The sequence below is a fragment of the Tachysurus fulvidraco genome, chromosome 24, assembly GCF_022655615.1.
Source record: "Tachysurus fulvidraco isolate hzauxx_2018 chromosome 24, HZAU_PFXX_2.0, whole genome shotgun sequence".
NCBI classification, from domain to species: domain Eukaryota; kingdom Metazoa; phylum Chordata; class Actinopteri; order Siluriformes; family Bagridae; genus Tachysurus; species Tachysurus fulvidraco.
The window spans coordinates 14,867,126-14,888,852 of record NC_062541.1 but is presented as its reverse complement, the minus strand read 5'-3'; the positions used below and the strand labels follow the sequence as shown (position 1 = coordinate 14,888,852).

The 21,727-nt window shown below is 38.5% G+C and overlaps 1 protein-coding gene across 3 annotated transcripts in view; it reads right to left on the bottom strand.

Annotated features, from left to right (window-relative positions):
- card11 (caspase recruitment domain family, member 11) overlaps positions 1–21,483 on the bottom strand; it is a 36,663-nt gene extending 15,180 nt beyond the window's left edge. For 2 of the 3 annotated variants that reach the window (XM_027173878.2, XM_027173881.2), the window contains exons 1-11: positions 21,328–21,483; positions 6,432–6,641; positions 3,989–4,126; positions 3,457–3,782; positions 3,180–3,359; positions 2,890–3,036; positions 1,844–1,969; positions 1,530–1,739; positions 249–398; positions 99–165; positions 1–2 (exon numbers count right to left, since the gene is read on the bottom strand). The exon at positions 1–2 is cut by the window's left edge and continues 81 nt beyond it. In XM_027173878.2, the coding sequence (XP_027029679.1) occupies positions 1–2; positions 99–165; positions 249–398; positions 1,530–1,739; positions 1,844–1,969; positions 2,890–3,036; positions 3,180–3,359; positions 3,457–3,782; positions 3,989–4,126; positions 6,432–6,624 (1,539 nt within the window). In that variant the 5' untranslated portion in view covers positions 6,625–6,641; positions 21,328–21,483. The remainder of the gene's footprint in view (positions 3–98; positions 166–248; positions 399–1,529; positions 1,740–1,843; positions 1,970–2,889; positions 3,037–3,179; positions 3,360–3,456; positions 3,783–3,988; positions 4,127–6,431; positions 6,642–21,327) is intronic. The other variant, XM_027173880.2, reaches the window with a different exon arrangement.
- Positions 21,484–21,727: the final 244 nt, after the last annotated feature.

The window sequence follows — 21,727 nt, the reverse complement described above, 5'->3', positions numbered from 1 at the left end:
AGCTGTACAGAAGAGAAAAACAGAAGAAAGGGATGTCAATGTGGTCTGTGCCTCTGACTCTGATGTTCAAGGCTTTAGAAGATAAAGAGTAAATCTACCTTGAAAGTCTTGTAGTTTGGATGGAGAGATTGGCGATTTCGCTCTTATCTGAGGAGGGTAGGGGAACTGTGTCAAAAACACAAAAGGCTGTTCCAAAATTCTGTATTAACAGGAAAAATCAATAAATGTGAAATTTCAGCAAGGCTCACCCATTTGAGATTTGGTCTGCGTTTAATCTTTGGTGGGACATCAGGGCTAGTTAGGTCCTCTAAAGTCTCCTCCCCGGAGTCCTCAGACTTGGTGTCTGCAGGCTCGGATTGGTGGAATTTAGTAATGGGTATAATGTCTCGAGGTAAACTCTATGAAACACAGTTGAGAACGAAAAGTGAGGACACTCTTTCTCTTATACAGTGCTGTGGGTTAAAAGCAGAACCCTTTAACTAATAACTAAAGTGTATTTATTCAGATTAAGGATCATCTACAGCTGCACACGAGTGGCAGTCAGATGTATTAGTCACATAGACAACCTTTCACCGTGCAGCATGTAAAGCACTGGATGTGTCATAAAAGTAAAACGTTGTGCTAAAAATAAAAAGAGATTATTCCATAAAAGCAAAGACACAGGATATGCTATTTTTTTCATTGCAAGACAGACAGACAGACAGACAGACAGACAGACAGACAGACAGACAGACAGACAGACAGACAGACAGACAGAGATATATAGAAAGACAGGCAAAGAAAATATAAAGAAAATATTTTATTTTTATAGATAGATAGATAGATAGATAGATAGATAGATAGATAGATAGATAGATAGATAGATAGATAGATAGATAGATAGATAGATAGATAGATAGATGGATGGATTAATGGATGGATGGATGGATAGATAGATAGATAGACAGACAGACAGACAGACAGACAGACAGACAGACAGATAGATAGATAGATAGATAGATAGATAGATAGATAGATAAACATATAGATAGACAGACAAATAGATAGATAGATAGATAGATAGATAGATAGATAGATAGATAGATAGATAGATAGATAGATAGATAGAAGGACAGACAGACAGATAGATAGATAGATAGATAGATAGATAGATAGATAGATAGATAGATAGATAGACAGACAGACAGATAGATAGATAGATAGATAGATAGATAGATAGATAGATAGATAGATAGATAGATAGACAGACAGACAGACAGACAGACAGACAGACAGACAGACAGACAGACAGACAGATAGACAGACAGACAGACAGACAGACAGACAGACAGACAGACAGACAGACAGACAGACAGACAGACAGATAGATAGATAGATAGATAGATAGATAGATAGATAGATAGACAAACATATAGATAGACAGACAAATGGATGGACGGACGGACGGACGGACAGATAGATAGATGTGACTGATTAAATGTGACAGATGAACTACAAATCAGATTCTGGTAAGATCAAAATCAACATACTTTCCAATCGTGGCTAACATCCAGGCCTTGATCTTTGGACAGACGCCGTATTCTGGACTCTAATGTGACAATCTTAGCTTCTTTGCGCATGATCTCGATGTGCAGCTCGTCACTCTTCTCCTCCAGCTCCCGGATCTGCTTACGGTACTTGTCTTTGTCAATCAGACAGTGAGACACCTGGTTCTGGGCTTCGTCTCTAGCTTGAAACGCCTGTGAGACACATCAGCGGATATCACAGGTATGTTTTTACTGACATCACACACTCTGTTGTGTATTTACGCTTCATGAAACGGAAGCGTGTTACGGTGTCGGACCTGGTCCCGTTCACGTTCCACTTCCTCCAGCTGGAACATGATGGTGTTCATCCGGTTCTTATACATCTCGCAGTCCTTCACCAGAGTGGAACACTTCAGCTCAAGGTCCTCCTTCTCCTCCAGGTACTATGGATGAAAGCAAATATTTTTAATCTCAGTGACCCAGGGCACAAGGGAAGGCATGCACAAATGAGATTAATATAATGCAGAGAACAGCAAGGCTCTAAGGCAATACCAGACTAGAAATTCTAGGTCTCGAGTGGCATCAGGGCTTTAAACTTACACTTTCATCTTTCTTTTTCAGGCTTAAAAAAAAAAATGACACAGAATGTGAGAAGAGCTATGTGCTATTTCAGTCAAGTTCCTGTCCTCGCCTGAATTTTAACACTTTTTTATTTGCATGCCAGGTCGAAACCGCTGCTAATTAAAGATGCAACACTTTGAAGGAAGGACTTCTCGAGCCGGTCAGCTTTAATATGGCTTGCTCTTTTGTGACAAGAGGAACTGGGTTTGACTGATTGAAAATGTTTGGCCGATTATCAAAAGCTGTGATCGTATCACACTCAGGACACCGTCAAGAAAGGTAGTGAAAAATTCATGGGATGTAAAAAGGAAATAAAACACTACCTAGTGGTTCTAAGAAAAAAATTAGGGGCAGGCTGGGGTGATGTATCCTGATAGGATCTATGCTGATCTACGCTGAACCAACAACATGGTGATATTTTAACACATTTTATATAAAACGTTTGTCTTTGTGTACGAGTTGTTATTAGATCATTTAAGTGCATTGTTATAAAGACGTGATTTATAGAAAATCACAAAGAAAGAATGAAAGAAAGAAGGAAAGAAAGAAAAATAAATCACAACTTTCTGTCCAATCAGAATCGAGATTTCGCGAGCGATGAGGTTTGAAGCACTTTAACTACCAGACCGTAAGGCGATCAACATGGAGACCTCTTGACACTGTTCTAACCCACACTGGACAGGAATAAACAGGAAATGAACTGAAGCGAAAGCAGGCAGATGGATGAAGCAGCTTTAATCACCTTGTCCCTGAGCTCCTCAGCCTGCCGCAGTTCTTCGTGCAGGTTATAAAGTCTGTTCACCAGATCTTGCCGATCCTCCAGAGCTTCCTGGCGGTCATGTTCCAAGATGTCCCTGAGTGCCTTGTCTGAGTCCGTCAGCGGCCCAGGCTGCACACATCAGAACACCACAAGAAACATTCAGTGACAGAGATTTCTAAGAGCACAGAGAGTTCATCACCAACTCGATTCCCCTGTTGATTCGTTTTTGCACTTTTCATAACTCGTCTTATACACGACATGTGACATGTGACCTGTATGAGAGACTGTAGCTCCTGGAGTTTGATCTTCAGAACTTCGTTTTCCCGCTCCAGCTCGTAGATCTGCTCTTTACGAGGACGGTTCTCTATATCGTTCTTTAGTTTTAGAGACTGCCTCCTCTCCATCTTACATTCCTCCTCTACCTTGTTCAGCTTGTGCTTCAGCTGATCAATCTGAAAGGCAGCAAAAAAAAAAATACATAAAATAAGTTTTGTCCTGGTTAAGAAGACTGGCGCATTGTGGGCTCAAGCTTAGACCCTGTTCTCTGACCTCCAGCTGCAGATCTCGACTCCTCATGACGGCCATGTTTTTCTCTTCACTGAGCTGGGCGTAGCGCATGGCTAGCTGGTAATTTTCATCTTTTACTTTAATGAGCTCGTCGTTGCAGTTGTTCCGCTCTTCCTTTATCTTGTTGTAGCGCTCCTGGAAGGTGCGCAGTTCCTGATTGGCTAGACGAAGCTTCTTCTGTTCGTCCTCCAGCGTGCGGCACTTGGCCATGATGTCTACTCGCTGCACATCTTTAGCCTTAGTCTGTTGTTGCAACTTCATCACTTCATTCATTAGAAACTGGGTCAGACCCTCTGGGCCCTCCTCCACTAGGAGCAGAAAGAAAAGAATGGACAGTCACACATTTTTAAGAGCTCCACAAGACACAGATTTACCAGGAGAACAAAAAAACCTTCCCGACATTATTAAGATTAAAATGAACAAAAACGTATAAGGCCGAATTATCGAATGAGAATGTGCTAATCGCTTCCACGTATCGTTTATCGTTTAATTGGCTTGTGAAGAGGAGACTTACCAACGATAGAAGAGCACCTTCGAGTGGGTTCTTTGCCTGTGACCATCTTGTACAGGTCAGGATAGTATAACTCTAGACTTTCCAGGAATACCAGATATCCTCGCTGGCCTTTAGTGTGAAGAATATCCAGCAGTCGACCTACAACAAGCATGAAGTAAAGCATGAGTTTCTGAGATTTAATCTAGAGTGTGTCTTTGTGGAGGCCGTTAGTGAAGATCATTAAGGTAATACGTGGTTCGGGATTCGGGGGATGTTCGGCTGGTCTTCACAAAACCGCCAGCTGTTTATTCGCTAAATGAAAATAATAAAGGAAGAACAGAAAAGAATACAGTTAAACTATGGTCACAAAGACTTTTTAGAATTGCGGATGTGTGAAAAACACGATGAGGTTTCGGATGTGCTGACGGACGTGCTGCTGAAGAGAACCTCTAATGGTCGTCACTTCACTGTCTGTGTTGAAAGTGTAAAAAGGATCACATGGATATATCTGTATTATCAGTGCAGTTTTGTCATCCTTAGGTGTAAGGTGCACTCGAGAACACAGCATGGAAGCTCGTGTCCATCAACAGAGTCTCGTCATCCAAACGGATGCATATTAAGAACGGGAATTTCCTTTAATAGTGCGATATGATACAAAGATTCAGTATTCAGTATTTTGTGCACTGATTTGGTTTCAGCCTGACAGATAAACTACTATGGAAAAGGCAAATACATTCAAAAAGTTATTTACTTCATGAATCAATTGTCGGCTAGGAAAAAATCACCAAGTGATTAGCGTGTTAAAGTTTTTAGTACTAACGCTAACGGAGCCTCGTAGAAAAATAACAAAAACATCCTCAGCACCTTCATTCTTTCAGGGAGTAAACGCGGCAAACGACACGATTTTAAACTTTCACTCGAATATTCTGTATGAGAGATTCTGTTAAATAAGGATTGACCTCCGCCGCTATGTGTATCGATACATAATAAATCATTTGAACTCTTGTTTTTCCTGCATTTTGTGTGTAAAGATCGTGGTTTTCTCGGCACACGATGATTAGGGCTCGTGCGTCGTTTTCTCTACGTGACAAACACAATCATGGTTGTGAGTCACGTATTTTTTAGGTGGGTGTGTTTCAAGTATTTTATTTATTTATTTATTTATTTAAAATACAGAGCTGTTTTTGAAAATAAATGCATTATTGTTCCATGTTATCATGTGACTCATGAAATGGGTGACTCCAGGGTCAGGGGTTCGATTCCCGACTCTTCCCTGTGTGTGCAGATTCTGCAGGCTCTCTCTGTGCTTCCGGGGTTTCCTCTTGGGTACCCCAGTTTCCTCCCCCAGTCCAAAGGCATGAGTATATAGGCTGACTGGTATCTCTAAATTGTCCCTTGTGTATGTGATGGACTGTTATTCTGTTGTCCTGTCCCTTTCCTTGGTCCCTGAGCTCCATGGGATACGCTCCCTGACCCTGTGTTTGATCAGCCATAAAAGCGGATTGATGAACGGATGTAAATAAAAAAAATGATAATAAAATACATTGCTACCAACGTTCATATTTAATGTCTAGAAGGTGCAAGACTGGGCTACAGTTCATGTTTAATATTGCATCTCTCACTTCCTGATACCTCCCCCCCCCCCCCCCCTGCATTTGGATGATTGGTGGAAGATTAGTCCTATACACTGTCAGCTACTTTAATACGAGTTATTCTGCCTCGATCGTCAGCCACTTTGGATAAAAGCATCTGCCATATGAATAAATGCAAATGTTTGTTTTTTTTTGTCCCCTGGCCTTTAAAAATGCACATTTTCAGGCAAATTGTATTTTGTATATTTCTCTAAATATTACTATGAGAAAACATAGAACTTCGGCTCGTACTGTAGCACGAAAAAGAAAACAGTTTAAATGCAGCAAACTCTGTATCGGTCACAAGAGAGTCATCTAAACAGAGTAAGATCTGAACAACTTTAAAACTGATTTTTCCCGACAAATAAAAAAGCACAGGCTTAGAAAATATTGTACCTGGGGCAAAAATCTTCTAATTTGCCTGTGGCTATTTGAAGGCTGAAAAAAAAATACTTAGGTTCAGAAAGAAGTGCAGTTGGAAAAAAAAAATGCAGCTGCAGTATCAGCTCATGGGATTAAAAGCCTCCATTCATCATCATATTACACAACTGGAACAGCACAGTGAGAGATGTGGTGACTGAGTAACTGATTGATGGTGCGATTTGCATGTAAATGTTTTCTGCACAGCATTTGCATTCTCATATTCCAGAGTGTTTAGTCTTGCTGTCATAGCAGACCAGAATGGGGGTGCTGACTGAACGAGAGCGAGTGAGAGAGAGAGACCGGGAACAAAATACTCCCAAATTTTGCTCCAGTACACAAAGCAGAAAGACTGAGAAGGGAAACTACAGACACACAAACTCTACCTCACACACACAATGAGTACACAGTACCTGCACGGTTTGTCTTGGTCTGCAGCAGTAAGGAGTTTAGCACTTCGTCCTCGTCCTGTTCGTCGATGACCTTGCACTGCCTTAAATACGATGTCAGCTTGTTGGGGTTAATGTAACGGCACAAGATGTACCGGTTCTTCTCGACATTCTCCCACTCGTCATCTAGGACGTTTTCAGACCCTCCGTTCTCCATCTCTCCCTGATGAGGACCTAAGGATAAAGAAAGGAAATAAAAACACCCTTACAAACTGCTATCGAGCTGTAAAATACCTGAATCATCTGTTCGTTAAGAAGAAATATCCTAAATCCTTCAGGTTGATTCATACAGGTTGATTCATACCTTTACTTAACAGTAAGCACAACGACCGCTTACAAAGTCCTGCTGCCTTCAGAGTCAGAGATTAGAGTCCAAAAGTTAAGTCGATATTTTCAGGAGGAAAGTTAAGAGCGTTCTGAGACGAGTCGCTATTTAAGTAGATTTCCTGAGCAGCCATTTCAGCTTATGTAAATTATCCGTGCAGAGTTTATGCCTTCGAGGTTGACAGATATTTTTCCTGAGTTTTGCATCAGAGACAGTTTTTTTTTTAAAGCCTCTAAACCTCTGCCTTTAAACGCAAGCACATGCCTTCAAGCACCGTAAAAAACATGGAGATAGATAGATAAATAGGACTTTTTGTGTTATTAAGGATGGCTTCTGCCTTCATAATCTTCAGCTCATAAAATAACACTTGATGCAACACAAACCATTATTATTTTTTTTTTATTAATTATTATTCATTATTTTACCAATAAGTTTTACTCTGAATTCACAAAAAATCCAGATGATTTCTAAGGATTTATAAGATATAAATAAGTTAGAAGACTTTTTATGCCATATTAAAAAAGAATTACCGTTAACTATAATTCGTTAAAAGGCTATAAGACTTTTTTGAATGTTAAAAAAAAAAGCTTTGAACGATTCCACAGAAGTTTACTCTCTTTACAGCTCAAGGTGTCAAATTCGATGTGACACATTGTGGGTACGTCAAGTTGTCGGAGACTGCTCGTCGCTCGAGACGATATTGTACAAGAACAGCTGAGTCCAATCCAAGGTCAGAATCGCATGTAAATGAGACACGTCCTGGTTAACGCTAACTCAGCCTCTATATCGAGAATAGCGCTTAAACTCTGCAATTACACTGAAGTCTGAATACTGAAATCCAGATATTAATTACATTTTAGAAAGTTTTTTTATCATAATAATTCTATTCTCCTTCTCACTGTGTTTCTTTGACTAGAATAACGACAAGATTCTGTCAACAGTGCTAACATTAAACACTAGCCTTCTGTTTTATTCTCAGTTTATTCGACTCAATGTTAAAAACAGCAGCTTTCAGTACATCGATGCCACCGATATTAGTTACTACAGTGTTTTGTTTCCAAATTTGTTCTACATTCGAATTGTTTTGTTAACTGAAAATTTGTCTATTTCCCTCATGGAAGGCGTACGCCGTCGCATTTACGGCAGTGACTGTGAGCGCTCATGACCATCGGCTAAACACCGGGTATTCCAGATGATGTGAAGTTCACGGTACAAAAAGTGATTTTTAGATAATTAATACATTAATACTTTATTTTTTTTAGATATTTTAAATTAAATTATTTTAGCAGATGTAATTAAATGAACCCTGAAAGCTTTATGTTTATGCTTTCGGTGATGTCATGTCACGTGGTTCAATAAAGAAATCTAACAGAACATTTTCATTCAAAGCTTCTTCCAAACACTTTGCTTGACTTTAGAGCTCAACAAGTGAATTATCCTGAAACTCCCTCTCAAGCCTAAACGCTGAAAGATTCTCCATGGATGTCACACAGCCTATTGGCCCATAGAGGCAGATTTGCCCTACAGGGTCATGTGTGAATTTGATCAGTAAGGCATTTATTTACTGGCCTGGTTTTGAATTAGAACCAACAGAAGCTCAAGAAAATCATGCTACAGAAAAACACACAGATATTTTTATTAAATCAGTTAAAATGGAAAGAAAGCAAGGAAATCTTTGGAGTTTAGAGACACAATGACACAGTGACCATGATATGAGGTGACTGAATGTAAACGATATTAGATAGATGTAGATAAATATAATATTCGTGCCATGTTCGAAGGTCGAGCTCAAATGAAAAATGTGCAACTGTTGCATCAGGCGGTCCAGACAGTTCGTCTCAGTTAATGACTATAAAAATGCAAACGAGGTGTCGAGGGAAATTGTGAGGCTCTGTCCGCACCGGACCCTTGGAAACATGACCAAACGAGTCTGAGTGGCAGAGCACATGGTGGACTTCTAGCAGATCTGGATTAAGAAGGCAGTTTTATAAATAGCTATAAGCTCGAAAACACATGTTTATGAGCCAGTGTGTCTTCGTTGAAAATATTTCTTAATGAATGTACAGTACAGGTAAATGTCAGAGAGACTTGTAGACACAGGTTAAACACACACAAACACACACACACACACACAAACACACACACACACACACACAAACACACACAAACACACACACACACAAACACACACACAAACACACACACACACACAGCTCCACATTTGTTCTCAGTCACAATGGTGCTGAATATTTATATAAAATCTCTCAGTATGGAAATTGTAGTTATTTCTAATGTGGAGGTGGAAAGTGTACATGCGATGAGTGTGTCTGCCACAGAAGAACCATTTTTTTGGTTCCCAAAGAACCTTTCATTGAACAGTTTTTAAAAGAACCATTTTTTCCCCTTAGTGCCTTAAAGAACATTGTTAAAATCTAGAGAAACTATTTTCCACTACAAAGAACCTGTTGTGCAATAGAAACATCCAATGGAAAGGTACATTGGGGTTCAATACAGAGCCCTCGGGTTCTTACGAGCACTTACTGTAGCTCCGAAGAACACTTTACCCCAATAGGGTTCTAGTGTCAGAGCAAAGAAGAAGAGTTCTCCAGGTTAAACTGTGATTTATTTTGGATAGACTGTAATCATTTTCACTTATATTGTACATATTAAGATATTATGTTAATGTTTTTCTAATTTACGGTAAAGTTTTAATAACTGTATATATACATGACTTGTATAGTCCTAATTTGGTCCTTAGCCTGTTCTTGCCTCTGCACATCTGTTCCTTATATGTCACTCAGTAACCTCCCCTATTTATACCTGCTGTCTTGAATGAATGAAATTGGAGCATTGAAGCCTTTATTATCACCACATTCTTTACTTCACACATATCCCAGCTGAGGAAGTTGGGGTCAGAGCACAGGGGCAGCTATATTACAGCACGCCTGGAGCAGGAAGGGTTAAGGGCCTTGCTCATGGGCCCAACAGTGGCAGCTTGGCAGTGCTGGGGCTTGAACCCTGACCTTCCTATGAACAACCCAGAGTTTTAAACACTTGAGCTCACCACTACATATGTTTTTTTTGCTGAATCCTTTGTCTTGTTTGTCGTTTGTTACCTCGTGTTCTCCATTTTATGTTCTTAGTTTTCCGATGTTCTTGTATCTTGTTTCATATTTTAGCTGCTCAGTTTCTCCCCTAGTGTTTTCCTGTGTCCGTTGATTTTGTGAATTTATTAATAAATCTCCTGTCTGTCTTCTATCCCTGCATTTGGTCTGGATTCTGTTTACCCCAGGTCTGACATAATTAGTCCCGAACGGTTTAATATGACTTACTTAATATGACTTAATAATAATTATTATTAAGTCATATTCATTTAGTTGTCTTTCTGATCCACCCCATGCTCTTCTGTTGAATATTATTTATTAAATTACTCTTTACTACGTCTACTGTACTTAATTCTGCTGTTATTAATATTAATATGAATATTAATATGAAACAAGAGTTCAAATATCCATAATATTTAAGAGCAAATCAACAGAAAAAAACTATATTTCTAGAAAAAAAAAAAAAAAGGTTCTGGACAGAACCTTTTCACATGCTACGAAGGGCTCTGTATGGTTTTGTATAAAAAATATAAAGCACCTGATAAAACCCGTTAATGTTCTATATATAAGATTTTTTTGAAATGAGTACTATATATGATATGTGTACTATATATAGCATAAACACCCCAGGAAAGATATGAGTGCATTATAATTGTGAAAGTTATTACTCACTGTATTACTGATTTAAACCTCATTTAATGCAGCAGTCGGTGCAGTGCAGAGCTTCAGGGGCTGAAAGCACAATGATGGCTGATCTCCATCACAGTGAATCCATTTACGCATGACCCGCTCAGAGGAGGTCTGCAGATCCGCAGAGAACATGTGCAATAATGTTACTCACAGACCACCCAGACTGGATGCACCGGAAAGTGGTGAGCGTTGTTGCAACATCTGCATTACTCATGCATGCATGTGTGTGTGGTTTACTATCAGCTCTAAACATTTTACATAGATTTTCGGCATCTGAAGCACTTCACCTGGTCACCTGTAGCTAAAGATTTCCTGCATTGTCTCTCCTGTCTCTGGCCTTTGCAAATGAATGCTATGAGTGTCTGATAGTATCCATATGCCCACACTGTTGTTTTTTTTTGCATCTCTCGCAGCCATAAATCTGATAAAGCTAACAGATCGGATGCACGTTGAGGAGAGAGACTGCACTCAGAACATAAGGCTAAAAAAACACCTTTGACATTTATAGTAAAAATAAAGAAAAAACATTCTTCTCTTTTGCTCTTTGACCTGACACGAAGTTTTACCATCATGACCATCCGAACTAAGACCCGATCAAAGTGTTCAATGGTTTTTCTTTCTTTTTTTTTTTTTACGTGTCAGTGGTATATCTACAGTACATCTTTTCAGTCGTGGGCTAGTTTAGCTACGACAATGTTTGTTTTCTAGGCCTTTTTTTTTTTTTTTACATATTGTCTCGATGTGAAGTGACGTGACACATCACGAGGAGTCTGGTGTTTTAACCCCTTAAAGCCCAAATATATACAATGGATATATACCTCAGACAGTTCATAGGATTTTGGGAGTTTTTTTCCTCTTTTGTTTTTAACTTAAAATCTAAAGGTTTTAAAAAACAGATCTGACAAGATTTATCTAAATTTCTTTCATAAAGACCAACAAATGTATATATTCTGGGGTGTGTAAACTTTATAATCACTTTAGTTACTGTATCGGGGTGAAAAATGAATCAATAAATTAATTCATTAAAACAAAATAAATAATCTCATAATCTCTCTCTGGTGCACTGGATTTCCAGTAAGAGTTGCTGCTCGATGATGAATATTTATGTCCTAAATGTTTTATTTAAGTTTTTCTTCAGATTATTAAGTTCTGACATTTTATAGTAGGTTATGTACTAAAAGCCTGAGCTTTGTTGCTGAGTTTGTTGGTCAAAGTATAAATGTTCGTATGTAAATCTGTGACATTGTGACGTCATATTAGTAATAGTTTTATTTTCTTTAAAGATTTTGCTTTATTTAGTTAATATATTCTGAATCATTGAGTCAGAAAAAAATAAACTAAATGTTACAGAAAAATTATTGTTCACAAAGTGTGAAAGAAAAACTAAATCTCCAGGATACTCAGAGATATAACCGACAAGAGTTAATTTTCTTATAAAACTACACACATTTTACCTGGGATTACAATTTAAGAGCTTTTTTACTTTTTCTTTTATTTATTTATTTATTTATTTATTTATTTTAAAGCACTTCAGCACACTAGATAGTGACTTTGTTTAATTACTATTAATTTAGTAATTTTAATACTGATTACTGAACACTAGCATCCTTTGATTTTAATAAAAAAAAAATTTCATAATTTTTGAAGTCAACAAATTATGACAAAATAAAACAAAACATTTCGTGTCATATCTCAATAACGATATAGTTATATCTTTTTCTTTTATTTTTTAAATGGTGAAAATGCTAAAAGTATAAACTGCATTTAAAGAAAATGGCACAGTATCCTCAGCTAGCAAAGTGCTATTCATTTTTTGGGCAGAATGGCTGCTTTGTTGCTTCCACTGGCCAAATCCGTCTTCTGTTTGCGTGTGTGTAACATGAGCAGAGCTCTGGAGAAAGACATTACACATGTGTTCAATGCTAGGAGTTTAAAAGAAGAATCCTGTGCTTGAAATTTTGCAAAGTAGTTGCTGCAAAAAAAGCACAAAAAAGCAGCAAAATCAAGCAATTTTGGAGCAAAATAAATGCTTAAGGAACACTTTTGTTACTGGTTGATATGGTTTCCCAGACGGTCACACACAGTTCCCCACTTCGCAGGTAGGTCAGATTCTGTTGGTGTATTTACAGAACATGTCCTATATTAATCCCTTTGTAAATATAGCTTTGTAAATGTAACTATATTTGTAGTTTCTACGAGCATTTAAGATCAAGCAACAATTAAAAATGTCTCCTCTCTGCGCTGGTACAGAGATGACCTGTACAGTGATACTGAACGTTCTCCTATACGCCGCCGCCAGATGTTTTATGAAGCTGACGTACTCTGTTACTTATATTAAAAATGTGATGGAAGATTGTTTGTTTGTGGGAATACAGTGAGTGAACAAAAGGATAGAACTTTAATATAGCTAAAGAAAGAAAGAAAGAAAGAAAGAAAGAAAGAAAGAAAGAAAGAAAGAAAGAAAGAAAGAAAGAAAGAAAAGAAGAAAGAAAGAAAGAAAGAAAGAAAGAAAGAAAGAAAGAAAGAAAGAAAGTACCCAGCTCCCTCCCATCCTTCCCCCTCCCTCCCTCCTCCCCCCTCCCTCCCTCCCTCCCTCCTCCTCCCCCTCCCCCCCTCCCTCCCTCCCCTCCCTTCTCCTCCCTCCCCCCTCCCCCTCCCCCTCCCTCCCTCCCTCCCTCCCCCTTCCCTCCCTCCCTTCCCTCCCTCCCTCCCAGAAACGAAAAACGAATCCCATAACACAAGTCAGAGCACAGGCTCAGCTATAATACAGCACCACTGGAGCAGAGGGAGTTAAGGGCCTTGATCAAGGGCCCAACAGTGTCAGCTTGGTGGTACTGGAGCCCAAACCCACATCCTCAACCCAAAGCCTTAACCACTTGAGCCACACTGACCCAGGCTTAATGTCCAAACTTTTTTCTAATGTTTATACACCTGAGCAATTGAGGGTTTAGGGCCTCGCTCAGGGGCCCAACAATGGCAGCTTGGTGGACCAGCGCAACCTTTCGATCAGTGGTCCAACACTTTAACCACTAAGTAATGTTAATACACGATGCTCTTAAAAATAAGTGTTCTGTTTCAGGATGTAGCTTTCTAAGAAGAACAGTTAACCTCCATGAAACGTTTACACAGGACAAGAGGTTCTATGTGGCAGAAAACCCTTCTTTAGTCTACAGAAATGTTATTTATGGCACCAAAAATACTGTAGAGATTCTTTTAAAAACCGTTCAATGAAAGGTTCTTTATGAGACACAAACTGATGCTTTTCTACGGCATCTCTGGGAAAATGTTCCTCTTCTTGACCTGAAGATGATGTAAGATGATTCATTTTAGACCTGTTACCTGTTCATGTGGTGAGGAAGAGCACTGAAAATAAAAAGGTTCAAAATAGTTTGGGTACAAACTGTGGCTTAAGTGGTTTTCTTCCATTTCTGCTTCTTTATAGAGATTTTTTTTTAAATAAGATTAGGTGCTCCGTTCGGTAACTTGCGAAATGACATGAAATATTAATAGTGATCATATCATGGATGGCGATCATGAATCCAGCCTAAAAAAATATGATGTTTTAGATGCATAATAAGAAGGATGAAATATGCTGATGCTGGATGAAGGTAAATAGCACCACGTGTGTTTGTGTGTGTGTGTGTGTGTGTGTGTGTTTGTATGTGCGTGTGTTGGTAACAGCAGTAAAGCTGTATGTACAGAAGCTGCAGGCAGGTCAGTTTCTCACTTCCTTGTCTCTGTTGACAGAAAATGATCAACCTAGCTGTTTGACCACTGTCAGTCCCTCCTACTTAATAATAAACCTAGTCTCTCGGGTCCTCTCGAGGACGCAGCCGCATGACTGTGGGAAAGTTACAGTGACCACCACAATCCAGAAGATATAGAAATATGAATCCTCCACTACACAGACAGAGAGAAGCTCTGACTCTCTTGAATTGTTTTCTAGCTCAGGTGATAACTAACTGGAAACCATCCACAGGGTTTTTCCCCTCTCACACACCAGACTCTCAACATAACAAGTGATTCTGTAAAACTTCAAGAATTCTTGACTCAGCCGACTCGTTCGCGGCGCGCTCGCGAGCTGATCTCACGAGCTCGTACTGTATATGGACAGGCAAACAAAAAGCTTGGCTTTTGCCCACACCTTCGGCTCACAATACAACCCTAACCGAGTTTCCTCTCAGCTTATTTTGGAGGAGGTGACTAACATCTTCACTTCCTCATTTCGAGCACAGATGTTCAGTCTCGCCTCTTCTTTTGAGATCGAGATATCGGTGGCGGAGGAGACAAGGTCAAAAAAAAAAAAAAAAAAAAATTTCATGTTTACTTTCAGGACCGTGTTTACTCATGTTTACTTTTACTTCAATGCAAAAATAAAGAGATATTCTAAAGCAGAAATGGTGTTGCATCACAAGAAAGTAAAGCGGAGTGAGTCCAAAAAATCAGCCGAGATTTAAGAGTCAAAAGCTGTGTTATAGAGCTGGAAATAAACTTTATTTAAGTTGGTTGGTTGAAAGATCGAAACACGCTTGACTAAACAGAGCTCAGTTTTATTTCTAGCTAAGTTCGGCTTTGCAAAGTGACTAATCACACATACAGCTTTGATCCGATTTCACTACAGTTTCTTTTCAGTCTCCTTCCCCAGGACTGTGACTGAAACTGTTTCGCACTCGTGGTGGAGAGCAATGTGAGCGGAAGTGCTCACCATGTGTTCTAGCCACCCTGTCTGATTTTAGCACAACCACGAACCAACAGAGCGTCTCCAGCCAATGGGCTGCAGGCGTGCTCCTCCAGCCCACCAGCACATAGGAAAGGCGGTGAGGTGTTTTGTGTGAAACTGAAACACAGTGTGAAGCAGTGCAGCGGCCTCCCCCGACCAGGCCCTTACTACTGCTAGAATTTCACATCTTCAGAGCCAAAGATGCTAAGAAGCTTTTCTTCGGGAAAGTGCAGATTACAGATATGGGGCTGCAAATGGCACAGAACGAGCTCCGATGTGTGTGTGTGTGTGTGTGTGTGTGTGTGTGTGTGTGTGTGTTGCTTATTCTGGGTTCCAAACATTTGCAAATGGAATGAAGTTAAGTATCAAGCATCGCTGTTTCACGTCTCTTGAATTAGACTAAAACCATCTTTAAAAGAGAAAAGAAAAGCGTTCTTAGAAACAGCCTTCTGAAAAGGAGGAGATCTGCCGAACGAACGCAGTGAGAGTTGCGTGTGTTAAAGTCAGGGATTAGTCGACACGCGAGTGCTTTCAGTCTGTTTGTTTTGATGCAACTAGGAACGGCATCACTGGGTTGCTTTCATTGTGAACGTAATGCGGAGAGGACGTGTTCGGGATAACCGACGTGAGTCTTCTGGTCACTTAACTAAAAACAACCTTCCTTTCGTTTGGAAAAATAAATAAATAAATAAATAAATCGAAAATAATCCTCAAGCCACATTTTATCTCTACTTCCTTTTCCGACAGGCATTTTTAGTCGACGCTGAAAACACGTACATACTGTAGGAGCATCGATCGTGTAGCTTCATTTAAAAGACCCATGAAGTATGTGTTCTTTAATATGGAACGTTTCCATTAAATCTTTTAATAAAAGGTCTTTTTCGTTTGAATTCTGAAATCTAATCTGGTCAGAAAGTGTTCCTTTTTTGTGCATTCACATCATTTCTCACGTTAACAAATATGTGTCGAATTATTGATATGATGACATGAAGTTTTCAGCATGTAGCATTTTTAGAAGGAGTCTCCAGCGTCCAGGGATTTTGTCTGCCCTCATGATAGAAGGAAAGCGAAGGCTGGGAAAAGGTTTTATTGATGATTTTATTAACGTTTTTTTTTTTTTTTTTTTAGCTTTTTTCGTAAGGAGTCTCCAGCGTCAACGCCTTGTAGCAGGCACTAAGTACTTTCTCTCTTCCAGACAGAGAATAACAGAGAGCCTGGAAAACAGCAACGTCTTAAACAAAATTGTTTAAAGCTGCCGTAATGCAAGCGATAACAGGAATTTGTTTCATGGATTTTTTTTTTGTTTTGTTTTTACAATGGTAAGCGTACTCGATCAGGAAAACCTGTAATTGTTTAATAAGTAAAAAAAAAAAAAAAAAAATCACACCACCTTATTCATCATTCAGATCATTGATTACTTTTTACTAACAGTGTCCTCTGTTCCAGTCCAGAACAAATACAAGCAAATCATTCAATGGAGAACAAGGTAACAGTCTGGAATGGATGTTGTTCCGAGCGCATGAAGCATGATCAAATATGACAAGTTGCTTAGATTAAGAACACAATAAAATTCCAATGAGTCAGATGCATGAGAGAAAGACATAACTCTCTGGAAAGTGATTCACAAACATAAAAGATTTTTGAGGTAGAGTATAAAGAGGTAAATTATAGAGGTAATTACAAACCAACCCAGAACGCCTTGGGCATAAACAGATCTGGCTTTTTAAAAGGACGTCAGCTTATACCTGAAGGGACATGTCGTCGCTCCGCAGCCAAACTTCCAACTCTAGATCAACTCTGTACCGGTATCATCAGCGATAGAATTAACTCACGCTATACAAGAGCAGAAAAAGTGTGTGAGCTTGTAGTGTGTGAGTCTAAGAACTCTGATATTACTGACTCCTCTATCCTCCACACAGTGTGGACTATTCCTGGATTTTATAAACGCTTAACGTTAACGTGTCAAGTCGATGTCCCCAGTGTGATTCTCACACTTTTTGATAGGACACACACTTTCGTGAAGCTTGTTAAAAGGTGGCAATTATTTTAACACCGCCGGACCCATTGGGTGTTTGTAAGAAAGCTCAGTGGGAAAAAGAAAATGAGCCCTGAAAGACAGAAAAGAAAAAAATGAGGAAATGTCCGGGCAGCCCGTTGAGCTGATATTTTGAAGTACATCCAAAAACCGGGTGCATAATAAGTCCCCTGCTAGAACATTGACTTTACCGTCAACGCTAGAGGTGATAAAGGTAATGGGGCCAGCGAGATGAGGTCAACTTATAAAGGACAGGTTTCAAATTGAATTTCTCGCTCGTCTGTTTGCTTGTCCTTGATTTTTTTTTTTTTTTTGTAAGGGCCGCTGCTGAATGACATGTTGCTCAATTTGTTAAGCAAAGTTGAGGTTTGAAAGCGTAAAGAATCAGGCAACTGTTCGGTATTCACAGTGGATCCTTGTCTGTCACACCACCGGCTATTCAAATGACATTTCCATTAACCCTTTGCGCTCTCACTTGCTGAGAGTCAAAGCTATACGTATTCAGTCAGGCTGAATAGCGTTATCAGTATTGCTGAAAGTACACGTGTAGCAGGCAGCTCGCTCTGTTTGGCGTCGATGATCAGGGAATAAAAAGGAATCGGAAAACGATTTGATAATAAATAGATTCAAAACTAGATGGCAGATGAAGCATGAACGTTCACAAAGCTGTAAAACAATGCCAGTGGTTTTATCCATGCATAAACATCTCATAATAAATCATTCTTGTGTATTAAATAACCCGAATGTTTAAACATGACTAAATTCCGTTCGCTTCTTGAGCTAAGAACTGTTCTTACTCATTAAATAAATCCCCTCACGTGCAAGAGCAAGAGTTTTATCCAAATATGAATATTACACAAACGATAACAATATTGTTTGATGATGTTTTGCACAGATGGTTTGATTTCTAATTGAACATTTTGCCTCATTATAGAAAGAAAATTCTCCTGCCATTTTCGATAAAAACGGATCCGTCTTCAAGCTATTTGACTGTATTTTCATTTTAAGTTCCATAGGTTTTCCTTAAAGCACAGATTTCATTCCAGAAAAAGTCATTGCTACCGTCATAACCAGTTATAAAGCATTCAGAGTTTTGACTTCTACTTAGAGGCCATGTGAAGAGGCTGCTGAAACCTGTGAAAACTTCTGAAACCTTGCAAGAAGTAAAAAACAAGAACTGAAGAACCTCCTTATTTGAATGTAGAATATTTCCTATCGAAGGGTGTGGAATCATTTAGAAACAGAGCAACACGTTATGAAATAGTCTATATAATCAGATCCAGTGTAATTAAATACTAAACTAGCTTATTTTATACATTTATAACCACTCGATCTTAAAATATTGAATATCAGTTTTCAGATATTTTTAAAAGTTTGATGCCATTTTTAAAACCTTTCATCCAGGCTTCCAATGATATCCAATTAGTATAAAGATATCCAAATGATATATTAAAAAGTTATATTTAAAAGATCTTTTGGTAAATTTGAGTGGATAAAAATTAATAAAAAAAAATAAGGAATGATTTTGAGCCTAAAATATCACCAAACCGCTCGTAACATAAAGTGACTTAAAGCATGTATCCACCGGTAGTTAGCTATTTAGCAAAGCAATGTCTAGGACTTGATATGTTATACAATATGTGTGGGAATGTTTCACACCAAACGAGAAAAACAGCAAACGTATTTCTTCCAATAAATCACCATTTCAGATAGTTATCATAAGTTTCAATTTTTAAGCAGCTCCTTTTATGCTAGTTTTAGCCAATACACATAGTTTCAATATCAGTAACGGAAAACAAAAAAAGGTCTTGTACGATCTCACTGAGTATGAATGAAATAAAAGTAATTCCTTAGCATAGTACACGATTTGCAGGATGAAAAAGAAAAAGAAAAACACTTTTACATTGTTTTGATAAACAAGACAGGTTAAAGGAAAGGGGTGAGGCAATCGCTCCTATGATTTGTTTTTACAATCTTAACATGAATTTTGTCAGATTACTCAACAGATCAGGATGCAGTTTCTCCACAATTTGGTCACCTTCCAGTTCTATCCAGCAGCTAGCTCTCCCCTATCATTGTACGACAGCTAACAACCTTGTCTGAATGATGTGTGATCTGAAACATATGAAATGAACCGTATCTTTTCAAACTGCTGCTCATCAACCACATTATCACAGGACAGCATACGCATTCAGAAAGAGCCCTCTACCCTCTTCCGCATACTGGGGCTCACAAACAAAAGACTATCTTGTGTCACTTTGATTGTCAGGGGAGAAAGTACACCATCGAGATATCCGCCCAGACACCACAGCCAGTTTTATTCCTCTGGGTTCCACTGTACAGGTACAAATTTAGGATCCTCACAAAAACAGAAAGGCCAAACAATTCTTTGCTTGTTGCTCTCACTCTAATAAAAAATTTAACACTTTCACTACACACTGCAGGGATCTGGCATTTAGTACAAACATCCTTGAATGGATGAACAAAAAAGTTTCCAACAATCAAAGCTTTCTTGAATTGTTAATGGGTCTAGGTTTCCAGAGGGGTTCCTTATGAGAACCTCTCTCAAGAACCTTTTTTTTTTTATTAACAAAGGACAACCCAATTAACCATCTTATGTTGTGAATGTAACTGTATCGCACATTTTTTACAGTCTACAGTTTTTTTTAGAATTTCTTTTTTTGAATAAAGGAAGTGGACAAAAAAAAAAAACCCCTCTGCAATATGGCTGAGCATTTTGGCCCAAAATATCCATTTTTTTGTTTAGATCAGGATTTTTCATTCGTAATTTTGTCTTTATTTAGACAAGAACATACATTATTACCATTTACTGTTGATGGTTTATTTAAGTATTAGTAATTATTAGTAATAGTAATGAGTACATACAGTACTGTTTCTAACCAAAAATATCAATTAAGAAAGAAAAAATCTTGATAAGTAACTAGTAAAAGAAATTACATTGAAGCAGCAAGAAATGACCTTGTTTGGTGCTTTAACAGTACAGTTTGTCAGCGCTGAAGTACTTTTAATACCTATACTATTAATACTGTCATTACAGTCTAGATCACTCAAGTTCTCCTTTGGGTTAGAGAGCACAGTTTTTAGGGTTTAGTCTAATGAAACTTTGCAATTGCTTAGTCAGGAGTTACCTGTAGAATATATATACACTGTACACACACACACACACACACACATATATATATATATATATACGTATATATATATATATATATATATATATATATATATATATATATATATATATATATATATATACACACACACACACACACACACACACACACACACATATATATATACATATATATATATATATATATATATATATATATATATATATATATATATATATATATATACATACACACACACACACACACACACACACACACACACACACACACACACACACACACACACATATGTGTTTATATCATGTTTCATGGCTGTGTCGGGTTCAGGGAGGGAAAAATCAACCCATAATACTGTCACAATCACAAATCACTTTCCATCATCTGCTTTCCGAAGAGCTTCAGTGGCTTTTGAAGTGCTTCTCTTAAGGGAAGAGGAAAGCATAACTCAGGTAAAAACCCACTTGCTTTCTTTCTCAGCTCTCATTCTCCTTTGGTTTATAGGCGCATTTACTCATCAAGCAGGAATTATTACAAACTGAGCAGGGGAAGTCCAAATATTAGTCTAAACAACGCCAGGAAAGGTTTTCCCCCTACTATACTCTACTCAACTCAACTCAACTCAAATCAACTCAACACAGACACCGTGTAGTGTCGTCAAGTGTGTGTGTGTGTGTGTGTGTGTGTGTGTGTGTGTGTGTGTGTGTGTGTGTGTGTGTGTGTGTGTGTTGAAGTATTTTCTCAGTACGCACCGCGCGCTTCACGTATCGTGTGCGTAAAAATCTCCTCTGACTTCCGATTTCAATGCAACAACAAAAGAACTTGTATATTTACCTGCAGACGATCGGGATCTTGAGTGATTTCAGTACGACAAACACATTCCGACAGGTTAATATGAAGTTTTAGGATCTCAGCATGAAGACGCAAAGGGTTTTAGGTTCCACCTGACTGAGAGGAACAGAGACTAGCACCACAGAGTGCATGGGTGTTTATAGGCGGAGTTACACAAGTTACAGACACTCAGACTGGAACTAGATATTACCTTCTAGGCCTTAGTGTGATACTGTGAGTTCTTAATTGCAGGAGTTATTTATATACTTATTTATTGAATTAAAGTTCACAACATGCGTCCTCAACATCGACTGAAAGCATCTCTACAATTTTTTTTATTACCATTAAGGTACAACACCTGTCCAATTTCTAGCTTAAGCTTCTTATTAAATGTGTACTGTAT